General features: G+C 49.2%; 1 protein-coding gene across 1 annotated transcript; it reads right to left on the bottom strand.

Annotated features, from left to right (window-relative positions):
- Positions 1 to 4261: 4261 nt before the first annotated feature.
- Positions 4262 to 8796, bottom strand: LOC111814755 (spermatogenesis-associated protein 31A5-like; the record flags this gene model as incomplete). The annotated part of the gene is made up of 5 exons (XM_023708702.1): positions 8340 to 8796; positions 7691 to 7742; positions 5628 to 7443; positions 5353 to 5536; positions 4262 to 5163 (listed from the first exon to the last, which is right to left on the bottom strand). Coding segments are annotated over exons 1-5 (3000 nt in total), but the record flags the coding sequence as incomplete, so codon positions are not given.
- Positions 8797 to 11598: the final 2802 nt, after the last annotated feature.

The following is an 11598-nucleotide window of genomic DNA, read 5'->3' as shown; positions in this document are numbered from 1 at the left end:
AAAGTGAGTTGAACATTTTGAAGATGGAAGTGGCCTGAGTGGCCAGAAAAAGCAAAGATTGGAATTCTTCCCTAAAGCTTCCAAAAAGGAACATGTGTAATGTGTCTGCTTTACAGGGTTGAAAATAGAGTATTTCATGGCTTCTTGTGAGACAATTTATTTCTTCTCTTTATTGAGCTTCTCGGAGACATGGTATTTGGCTTTTTTCCCTAGTCTTTTCCTGTGTGTGTAGTACTAGGGACTGAACCCAGGGCTCTCTCCCTACGCTACATTCTCATGCCTTGTTTTTTATTTTGAGACAGAGTATCACTAAGTTTACATGTTGCTCGTGCTGGACTTGAATTTGTGCATCACGTGCCTCAGCCTTCCGGAGTGTTGGAATTTTGGTATTTGTAAGCCTGTTTCTGGTCCTGGAAATAAAGCTTATGCAATATTGAATCCTACACTTAGTAAGCCAGCTCACCAAAGCCAGGCTCCAGAAAACATCTGAGGATTTACTGTGCTCATGCTACAAGCAGTTGTCTTGCTGGTTCTCTCATTGTGAGTGAGAATTTAGTTCACAAAAACTTATGAAACAAAAGATTTTGGAAGCTACACACAAAACTCATAATTATTTTTCTTCAGAGGCAAAGGCATTAGAAAACATAAAACACAGTTTGAGCATTTCCCCTGGCAGAGAATCCCACCTGTTGCACTGCTGACAATGTCTGGGTGTCTTGGAATTCTCATGGGGCACAACTTGTGGGACTCTTACCTACACTGCCAGTTTGCTAAGTGGTTCCATTTCCCTTGAAAAAGGTCTGTCAATGAGGAGCTGCTCAAGCAGTAAGGGTGAGGTATCTGTGTGAGGTCTCCATGTCTGATTGCTAGGGAGAATCCCAGGTGTGGTCTTGTGCCAGCTACAAGGCTTCCATGTGAGGTCTGTAGAGTCTCCTGGGAGCTTCATTGTGGGGACTCCATGGGAGGACTGTATAGGATGGCAGGGCTCTGTGTGAGTTCTATCTGAGGCGTCTATGTGGGAGATAACTTTCTGTCAGTTCTCTGAGAAGCCCTGTATGAAAGATCTGTGTACTAGGTTTCTGTGTGAGGGCCTGTGGGGCGTCACAGATCTCTGTGAGAAGTCTTGTGCAGGGTGCTGTGGAAGATTGTGGGGCAGTGGTGAGGTTGTGCCCTATGAGGGCTCTGGCAGAGTTTCCTGAGTTCTCTGAAGCAATGTGATGTCCCTGCCAGAGCCTGTGGGCAGTCCCTTGGAGTTAGGGACTCTGTGGAAAGCTTATCAGACTGGTTTCTGCAGGCGGGCCCTGCAGTGGGAAGTCTCTGACAGTTCTGAGGGTTCTCTTTCAGGTTTCAGCACTAACAACTGTCAAGTAACTTGTTGAATGTGTGCAAGGTCTCTGGGGAGTGGGTTCAGTGCTGACTGGGAGGTCTTTAAAGGCAGTGAGAGATCTGGGAGTGGAAGGTCTTTGTGCCAACCAAAAGGTTTCTGTTGGGCCTGTCCCTGTGTCTGTTACTAATAGAGTGAGGTATCCATATATGGTTTGCAGTTTGTTTCTAAGATCTCTGAGGGTCTCTGTGTGAGGACCCTGGAGAGCCTGTGAAACCTGTTAAGTGATAGGAGTGGAGGTGGTGAAGCTGGAACTGACCCTGTGTGAGAGGCCAGGATGAGACCTCACTGCCCGAAGAAGTCAAGATACCTCAGTCTTGAGAAAAAACATCCTGCCTGGACATTGTGGGGTTTTAGTCACTCGGCAGCCTTGTGTCTTGCAAGCTTCTTTGTGAACGCATAAATATAGACCTTAGTGCTGATTGGGGAGTCCTTCTGCCAGCCATGCAGACCTGCTACCACCTAACCCAGCTTTTGTCTTCTTGTCTATCTTTTCCTCATTCCTGCCTGGGTATGAGAGATCACACTGAGAGACTAACAGTTGAGGTCTTGGGGAGAATTCTGTGTGGGACCCAGAGGCCAGGGTGGGAGTAAGAGGAAGAAGGGGTTCTCTGTTAGGTGATAGAAGAACTCAGAGCTATATGAGGGTCTGTGGGAAGACAGAGAGATCTCAGTGTATAACACACACACACACACACACACACACACACACACACACGGCAATGAGCGTTCTCTGTGAGCTGCCTCTGTAGGAGATCTGAGATGTCTCTGGAAGTGTACCCTGCAGGCCTCATGATCCCTGGTGGAGACTGAGCATTGGGAGGACAGAGGAACACTCTCCTTCCATGTTCCACCTGGCCCATCGGCCTAGCCAGCTTATGGCACTGATCCTGGCAGAAGCTATGGAGCCATGTCTAGCTCCTCTGTGTTCCAGAACGTACCTTAGGACCCAAAACACCCAGAAGCACCCAGGCATAGCTCCTCCTGTGGTCACAGTCCCCACTGGGAACAGGGCCATTCTGTGCCACAGGGCCCAGCCCCTTCTGCCAGCTCTGGCTCCTCACATGGCTGGGTCCACACTGGGTATGGACACAGGCATCCAGGTCCCTAAGACAGGACTTGGCTACAGGTTAGCCTGCAGCATCACCACCCAGACCCCAGGGGTTGGTGCCTACTTCTGCCTCCACCCGGGCTGCAATCCACTCCCACAGGACAAGCAAGGCCGTCTTTGCTTGTCTGAATAAGCTGTGCTTGCTGCAGGACACTCAACCCCAGGATTGAGGCATTAGGCGCTGTGCCTGTGGCTACGCTATGTGCCACATAGCGCAAGAAATGCTCTTGGAGGAATGGCTGCTCCTCTCCCTGCCTCTTGAGCCCTCCTGCTTTTCCATGAGGCCCAGGGCCCACAGGAAGGGAAACCCATGATAGAATCAGTAAGGACACAGCGACTCCCCCTGGACTGTCTCTGCCTGCAGACATTTGGTGAGGGTACTCCCAGCCTTTGTGTGGCACAAACCTGCATGGCCACCCCTTTTGGCTCTGGGCCAAACAGGACTGCCAGCCAGGCAAGCCTGGCTGTGTGGCCCCAGGGCAGCCCTTCAGCTCTTCAGAGGCGACCCTCTATTAGCACAGTCCTATGTAAAGGTGACCAGACTCTCAGTTCTTGTCCTGTGTTTTCTACCCACTGTCATTTCATCCTGTCTGCAGGATGTGGACATACACAAGGGTCCCCAAGGTGCTAATAAGAAGTTGATTCTCAGCAGCAAGCTCTGCTCCTTCTCAAACCCAGTCCTCTGTGTGGAAGCTAAAGGTGCTTTCTCTGGGTCTGGGATCTGGATCAGGTAGGGCCCTGGGGTGGGTTGAGGAGGAGTGACTTGGCCTCTGATGTCACCTCCAGTCTGCCGGTGGACAGCAGTGGAGACTTGGGAGCGCCCTGTCCCCTGAAGGGTTCACACTGGCCTGGCACCACTCTGCTCCCGCCTGGGCTGCAGCCTTTTGTTTTTTCCCACATTCCCCACTGTCCCCAGCAACTAAGTCAGTTACTGGGCCTCACATCCCTGTTCCATTGCCCAGAATGCTGACTGGGCCTGAGTATATGAGACTGACCAGAAAAAATGAGCTGTAAGCAGGGCCTCCCTCACACCGCTGGGTTTTCCATCCTCACTGCTGCTCTAGAGTGTGAGGTGGGCCGTGGCCCTAGGGAGGGGGCTCTGAGCTTTCTGTCAAAACTGAAGCAAGCAGGCCGTCTCTGTCCTGACCTTTGCTAGATCCAGGAGGGGCTTCCCTGGTGTGGCAACTTCTACCCATTTGGGACTGGTGGGACATGTGGCTCCACCCTTGCTGGAATTGTGGGGAGTTTTCAGACTAAGATGTGTTTCTGTGCCACTGGTTTCTACAGCTGCCTTAATGCAGAGGGAGCAGTGGAAAGGGGTTGAACCAGAGCCCAGGGTGGGGTCATGGTTGGGTTTCTTTGGCTAGCTTTTAGAGTTATCTTTTTGTTCCTGAAATGATGAAAACAGAAATCAATGAAGCAGCTCAGGGTGAAGGTGAGCTTGCACCCTGGTCACCCTTCACTACACTCTGTCTCTTCCTGACACCAGAGCCCACACCAAGCAGAGAGCAGACAGAGACATTTCTTCTTAGGAGGAAATATAGTTTATTAGGATACAGTAAATATCACAGATGAATAGTGTGAAAAAGTCATTTTCCTCCATATAGCCCCTTATTTTCCTGGAGATGGTTTTTCCTTCTGAGGAAAATAGGAGAGAAATTTCTCCGTTGTTCAGCCAAGACGCCTCTCCAAAGAGGACAGTGCCTCATGCAGTGATGCTGGCCTGGTGCTCTAGGCATAGGGGGCCCACGCTGGGAGGGGCTGACCAGGGAGAGCTTGGTGGGGACTGAGGGGTGGGGGAGCCTCTGGCTCTGCTGCCCACTGCTGCACTGTCGAGTTTTCAAGGACTCTTGGTCACGGGGGTACCTCTCCCTCATAGGACAGCTGTGGGATATAGGGGTGGCTGTGTGTCCTGGCATTCTCCTTTGATCCGAGAAGCAAGAACCCTGGGAGAGTGGGTCTTGACCTTCTTTCTCTTTGTTCTGGTTTGCCTTCTGGGCACAAAATTCCTGTTGAAGCATCAATTTGGCTTCTAGCATCTGCCCAACTGCAGTCATGATCAGCTGAGCCTCATCAGTGCTGTGGTTCATACGTGGTCTGGTTTGGGTTGGCCTCTGGCTCTGGACAATGCTTGAGGTACCTTTTTTCTGTGGTTCTTCCTGTCTTTTGACTTTTTTCTCAGATGAAATCCACTGTAGAAATTTCTTCACACTTCCTTGGATGTAGCCTTCTGAGGGGACTGGTTTCTTTTGTGTGAGAAGTTGGTTTTTCTTCTCTAAGGTGTCTTCTGTTCTCCTATCCCATGTGGGAGCCAATGTCCGCAAGTCTCCCAGCCTGTCTTTGTGTTTCCCTGGGTTCGTCCTCCAGCTGACCTCTTGCTTGTAAACAGGGGCGAACATCTTGCTTTGGCTCTTCTGTGCATGCTGATGCTGTGGGATTCCGGGCTTCTGGTGGCCCATGCCTCTCCCTCTGTCTGTCTTTAGACCAGCTACCATCTGTGAGGCTAGATTTTGCCCTAGAGGGGTGCTGTGGCGATGGCACGGGGGCATGGCAGATGCTAAACTATCTGGAAGGTAGACATCTGAATCATAGACTTGAGGATTGTTCAGGGACTTAACCTTTGTATGCTCGGATTTGTTCATGATGTCTGCCTGCAAGCCTGGCTCTCCTGCATTGTGTGCCACACATGTTCCAGGACGCAAGGGCACATTGAGTCTGCCTCTGCTGATCTGCAGGACGGTCCTGCTCTCACAGGTTCAGCCTACAGCGCTGTGTGTGAGTTGTTGTGAAGGCCCGGTGCTCTTCTGTCTAGTTTGGGGGGCCTCTGAGGATCCCTGGCTGTCACCAAGAGGGATACTTAGCAGGGCCTGCTCAGTCTCCTTACACAGAAGAGAGGATACAAAGAGATCATTCAGGGTAGGGACAGACTCTCTGATGGCAATTTCCTCTGGAAATGCCTCAGGTGGTTTCCCTAGGAACTTGGCATCCTCAATTGTCAAGTCAGCCCAAGACATCCCACCAAATGAGGAGGAACGGACAAACTGCAGAAAGGGCGAGGGTGGAGCCTTTGTTGGCCTCATCATGTTTATGGCCTTGAGGAGCTTGAGGGGGGAGACCCCACTTGCGTCTCACCCTAAACCTTGTGATGTGCATCTCAAGGTTCTGCAGGGTGCTGGGTTTGGAGAACGAAAACTTCTGGATGGGATTAACACAGGTTTCCTGAGCTCTGGAGGATGGTGGCTTTCTGGTTTCCACGTGGGTGTCAGAGGCAGAAAAGGCACCATTGCCATTAAGCAAGGACTGGCACACTCTCAGGGGAATCATCCCCATGTGCATCTGCCCTGTCTTCACTCCCAGATGGGTTTTCAGCATGTCTTTTATGTATTTCTTATCCATGCTTTCTGGTAAGTCATTTCTGCTCTCCCTCTCTGTGGGCCTTGTCAGGTTTCTCTCTGGCTTCTGCAAGATCACCTTCTGAACCATCCTGGGGGAGCTTCCTAATTCCCTGGAGACATCTTTTGGGGCCTTGGCTAGAATATGCCCAAGAATCCTGTCCAAGTCCTGCCTCAGCTGGAACCTCACCTGCACATCACTGCTGCCTTCAGCTACAGACAGGGATGAAGGAGAGGACTGAGGTTTGTTCTTGCTGCTTTCAGCTATAGACAGTGATGAAGGAGAGGGCTGAGGCTTGTCCTGGCTGCCTTCAGCTTTAGACACAGATGAAGGTGAGGGCCGAGGCTTGTCCTTGCTGCCTTCAGCTGTAGACACGGATGAAGGAGATGGCCAAGGCTTGTCCTTGCTGCCTTCAGCTGTAGACACGGATGAAGGTGAGGGCCGAAGCTTGTCCTTGGCCTGACATGAACGAGCCATGTCACGGAGAGCCCGTGTGACTTCTGCATCCTCCTGGATCTTGTAGAGCAGATCCCGCTGATGTTCAGTAATCCACTTTTGGATGTGCTGGTCCAATGTTTCCCTGAGCTCAGGGCTGATTGGAAAACTCTCAGGAAGTGTGGCAGTGGCACTCTTGTCCTGGAGAAGGCCTGTCCTGGGGTACATGGAGTGGCTGTCACCCTCCTGAGACCTCTGGACTGGTGAGGGTACAGACCATGCCCACTCTAGTTGTTTCTTGCACAAGAGTTTTTCTGAGGCTTGTATTTCATTTGGGGTGAGAGACCGTGGGTTACTATGGGAAGTAGAAGCAGCTGCTCCATAGTCCCTGTTGCAGGGCAGACAAAGTGGTGACAGGATTGGGGAAGAGGACTGGGGATGCTTCCGAGTCTGGGCATGACCCAGAGGTTGGGGCTGAAATCGGGGTTGAGATCTGGGTCCCAGACAGGGTGAACCCTGGGCCTGGGAACGCAGCAGGGACATTTTATCCTGCATGTGAACTGCGCAAACATTTGATATTTTGTTAAAAAAGGAGGTGGGAAGATTTGGAACAGGAGGGCCATGGGCGATCCTGGCAGCAGCTATCAAGGATTCGCTGTGCAGGGAAGGCAGACCCCAGAAAAACTGGCTCCAATTTTGCCCAAAAGGGATGCCCAGGATCTTGAAATATGACAGCTGGTCTGTACATAGCAGCTGATCTGGGCTGTCTTCCATGTTCCATGATGGTTTTGGGACTGTGGCAGGATCAGGGGGATGTGGCTGGGAGAGGGGAAGTGCAAGTGATGGGGGTGAACGTCTTTCCAGGGGAAGCAGGGGCTCTGGGGGCTGAGAGGTGGTGAGGGAGGTGGGTGAGCACTGAGGATCCGAGCAGTGTGCTGAGTGGCCTGGCGACAAAGAGGAGGCCAGATGTAGAAGGTGCTGAGTGAGAGGAGCGGGGGCAGCCTCTACTGGAGACAGAGCTGCAGCATCCACATGCTCCTTAGATGGCTGCATGGCTGTCACAGGGGGACTTGTGCGCACAGCAGCAGGGAGATCTTGATGAGGGTGCATCCTTGAGAGGCTACAATGAATAGAGGCTTAGCTCAGCCAGATCAGGGTCTGGAGGGAGCGCAGGGCAGGGAGCTATGCCTAGGGCTCCTCCACTGCTATATATCAAGGCCTTACTGTTCTCTTGCCACCCTCCCTTTGCACCAGGGCCATAGAATCCCCCTGTCCCAGCATCACCACCTCCCAGTCAGACAGAAACTGCTCAGTGATCTAAGGGTCACACTACAGGAAGGAGGCAGAAGAGAAGGGGAGTTCTTTACCTTTCTGGCACAGGAGTCAGGATCTGGGTCTCCTTCCGGTGTTTCTGGAAGTCTACAAATGGGAATTAGAAAAAAAAGAAAAAAAAATAAACACAAAAGAACAAAGCGGAATTAGAAGTCCAGGTTACAAGAACTAAGGGCAGCGATGGGATTGGAGAACTTTACAGGAGCTGAAGGGAATTTCCCTTTAGGAGAGAACTATGATGTTGGTCTCTGGAACCCAAGCATCAGTGTCAAGGTCCTGTGGCCCAGGCTGACACTGGCTGCATGATATCCAGATGGGCAGTGCTGAGTCATTACAAAGACTCCCATAGTCTTTGCCCACTATGGTCATTTTGAATAGGGAGAAAGGATGGGGTTGCTTCAGGAAGGAATCAGCCATAGTGAAAGGAAAAAGCTGGGCCTGGATGCCCACCTCCAAGTCCTTGCTGTCTTGGACTACTGCTGGCTGCACTGCCCCCTACTGCTGATACTTTCCACTGCCCTAGCATAGCTTCCTTCTGAGCAGGTAGCCTGAGGAGCTCTGACCTGGTACCAACCTTTCCAGGAGAACCTGTCTTAGGGCTCTCTAGCTGACCTTCTGGATCCCCTAGGGACAGGCAAAGTCACCTCAGTTCTGGGACTGCAGGACTGAAAGGCAGAGCCTTACCTCTGAGAGCGCAAGTCCTCTTCTTGCTCCTGCTCTTCCACCTCATCTACAATGGATGCTGAGACAGAAAGATAATAGTGAGAAGCCCTGGCAGGAGTCTCCTCTTTCTCTCAGACAGGATGCAGACGCTCAGCACTCATGAATGTTGTGATACTCATCAATGAAATAACGAGCCTGTATGTATTTTTTTCTTTCCTCTTACTCATTTTAATGATAATGGCATTTGTCATTCCTTTTAGAAATACACAAGGGCTTTCTAAAATGAGACCTCCTTACAGGGTTTTTAATTCTGTGCTCAAAAAAGTTTCATTTTTACAGCTGCATCTCAGGTTTCAGAGGCCAGACATCTGCAGCCGAGGATGTGGCTGGACTCACTCTGTTGCTGCAGAACAATGAGGAAAACACTTATAAGAGACAGATTGGGAACCATCAAGGCTTTATTTAGCCAACAGATGATACCCCAACACCAAATCTGGGAATACGGATCCTGGGAGGACTTTGTATTGATTTTATATATACCTTTGTAAGTAATCAAGGCATCTACATTACTTCATTTTACAATTTCAGAACTATGCTATATGATTGTCACAAGGTTTACATTTCTCAGAAGTTTGTTGGTCAGGTAGATATCTAACTTAACATTTAATGTAGTTCTCAATTTGTTTTACCTGTTTGTTCCTTTCTTTAATGACTTGTTCTTTCTTTGAGGGCTATGGTTAGCAAAGAGGAGAGGGGATAGAGGAGCCAGCTAACCTAAAGTTTAAGTGACTTTAAAAATGGAGTTAAGAATAACAAAATAGAATCTGTCCTGGTGTGTCATCTCAGGCCTCAGCACAGCTCTCAGATCAGCCCAGCACAGAACAAAGTCTGGGCCTAGAAGCACCTGCCATGAGATGAGGACAGGAGCCTGGGCTCAGGGTCTGGCCTTCTTCCCAGCTCCCCCGACCTTAGGAACCCAGGCCTTGTCTACTGAGTCATCATGTTCTGTTTCACACTGGTACCTCCAAGAAACCACACCGAGGTCTGAGGGCATCACAGAGATATGATGGTGGCCACTTTTCCTGCCTTCCCTGCTTGTGCCAGAGGTAGAACCAAGAAGAATGTTTTCTTCTACCTGGAGTTCTCCCCTTTTAGCCTGTCTTCCTGACGTAGAAAAGTGTAAAATGATAGAAAATTGTTCTGTGCTAGGTCTGAGCTGTGGGCTTTTTACCTTTCTGATGCTTCTCTTCTTCCTGGATGGTGGTAAGGATGGTTCACCCTGTAGCCAGGGTAGTAAAAGAAGGGAAAGCCCCAGTCCACATGCAATGGTGAGGATTATATCCATCGCAAATGTAGTGGAGCTGGGGCTCAGCCATTCGGCATTAAGGCTTTTCAGAGTAATGAGAAGATTCTCCATAGTCTGAATCGCAGCGTTGCTCTCGGGCAACTGAGCCCTGAGAGTTATCTCTGGGAATAAGTAGAGGTTCCAGGCCTGCATCACAGAGCTGTGGCCTCCTCATCACAAAGGGCTCCTGGGGGTGGGGGAGGGGCAAGGAGAAGTGGCTGAGTTATCGCCCTCCCTTCCCCACTCCCCTGGACAGTGGATGCTGTGCCCTCCTGGGATTTCAGGACCCCTTCTTCTGCGTCCACCTGCCCAAACCAATCAGGAACACTAGTCTATTTTCTACTTTTTCCCCTGAACAGATACAGATAGAACCTTGCAATATTATCTGGCTAATACCAAAATTTCATAGACCTGGGTAATGCCAAAGTTTTAGTGACACTTTTGTAAGTTGTTAAAGAGCACAAAGCAGTCTTAAGAACTACCATATGCATATCCACACACAAAAATGTACCCTCATACCTTTTCATAAACTAACTTAATGTTTTTCAGAAAATAATCCAGTATTTCCAATTTCATCATATTTTCATTAACATCAGGAAAAGGCCAAACAAAACCACAGTGATTTACCCTATCACCTTTCCAGAAATGGCTATCATTACTCCTTTTAAAAAATGCTAGCAAGAAGCAGGCTTAGAGATGTTCATGGCTGTAATACCAGAACTCAGAAAGCTGAGGCAAGAGGATTGGTAAGAGTTAAAACGCCAACCTAGGCTACATAAGCAAGTTCAACTTCATGGTGAGACCCTGTCTTGAAAAACAAGACAGAGGGCCAGAGAGATAGCTCAGTGGAATAAGCACTTGCCCGGCAAGCACAAGGTCCTGAGTTCAATTGCAGGTACCACAAAAAATAAAAACAGTTAAAAACAAATACCAAACAAAATAATAAGACAAGAAAAATATTACCAAGGAGGGGATCTCTTCTACAGTGTTGGCAAGAACATGAATTACTGCAGCTGCTGTGCAGAGCAGTATGGTGGTTCCCCATAAAACTCAAAGTAGGTCCACCATGTGATCCAGTATCCCACTTTTGGATGTATAGACAGAGGAGATGCTGTCAGCACACTGTCCTGTACAACCTTTGAACCTTTGGAGGGAGCAAGGTAGGGGAGAAGAAAGACAGGAATCAATATGCAAAGGTGAGGTCAGATGGGGCCCTTTTTCCTGATGGGAGAAAGCAAACTACTACCCAGCACCTGCAGCACATGTGTTTATATAATCAGCACATGAATAAGTTCATGGGGAGTTTAAGGGACGGTAGACTCTGGGCTACAAAGAATATCTATTAGCAGAACAGCCAGCGTGTCTTGGTGGCTTCATGGGAAACAAGGGGGAAATGCGTATTATCTCAAGCAAACTCAAGTCACTATGGTAACAGGTCTCTGAGCTGTGCATATGTCTCATGGGGCCCTGCCAAACTCTAAGAGCCAGTGGCCTTGACCTAGATACCTGAGGCACAGACAGCTTCCCTCCCGATAGTTGTCCCTTTTGGTGCAATATCCTATTTTGGGTGTATATCCAAAGGATATACAGTCAGCAAACTGTCTACAATAGCTAAGGTATTAGGTCTGCTTGGTGCCAGTCAGTTGATAAATGCAAAAAATGAGGAAAATATATACACTACTCAGCCATAAAAAATGCGACCCTGTTGCTTGTACTAAGGATGATTCTGGGGGTTATTATGTTATGTGAAAGAAGGCAGATGCTAAAAGACAGATAATAAGTGTTCTCTTTCATAGATAAGTTTAAGCTGGGGATGTAGTTCAGCAGCATATCACCTCCCTGGAAGATGCAAGGTCCTGAGTTTGATTCCTTGTACTAAAATATGCTCTCATATAGAAGTTTAAGAAAAATGAACTTGAATGTAGGAGAGTGATT

This window comes from Octodon degus, unplaced genomic scaffold, assembly GCF_000260255.1.
Source record: "Octodon degus isolate 3935 unplaced genomic scaffold, OctDeg1.0 scaffold00477, whole genome shotgun sequence".
In the NCBI taxonomy this organism is placed as follows: Eukaryota; Metazoa; Chordata; class Mammalia; order Rodentia; family Octodontidae; genus Octodon; species Octodon degus.
This window is presented reverse-complemented; position numbering and strand designations above follow the sequence as displayed.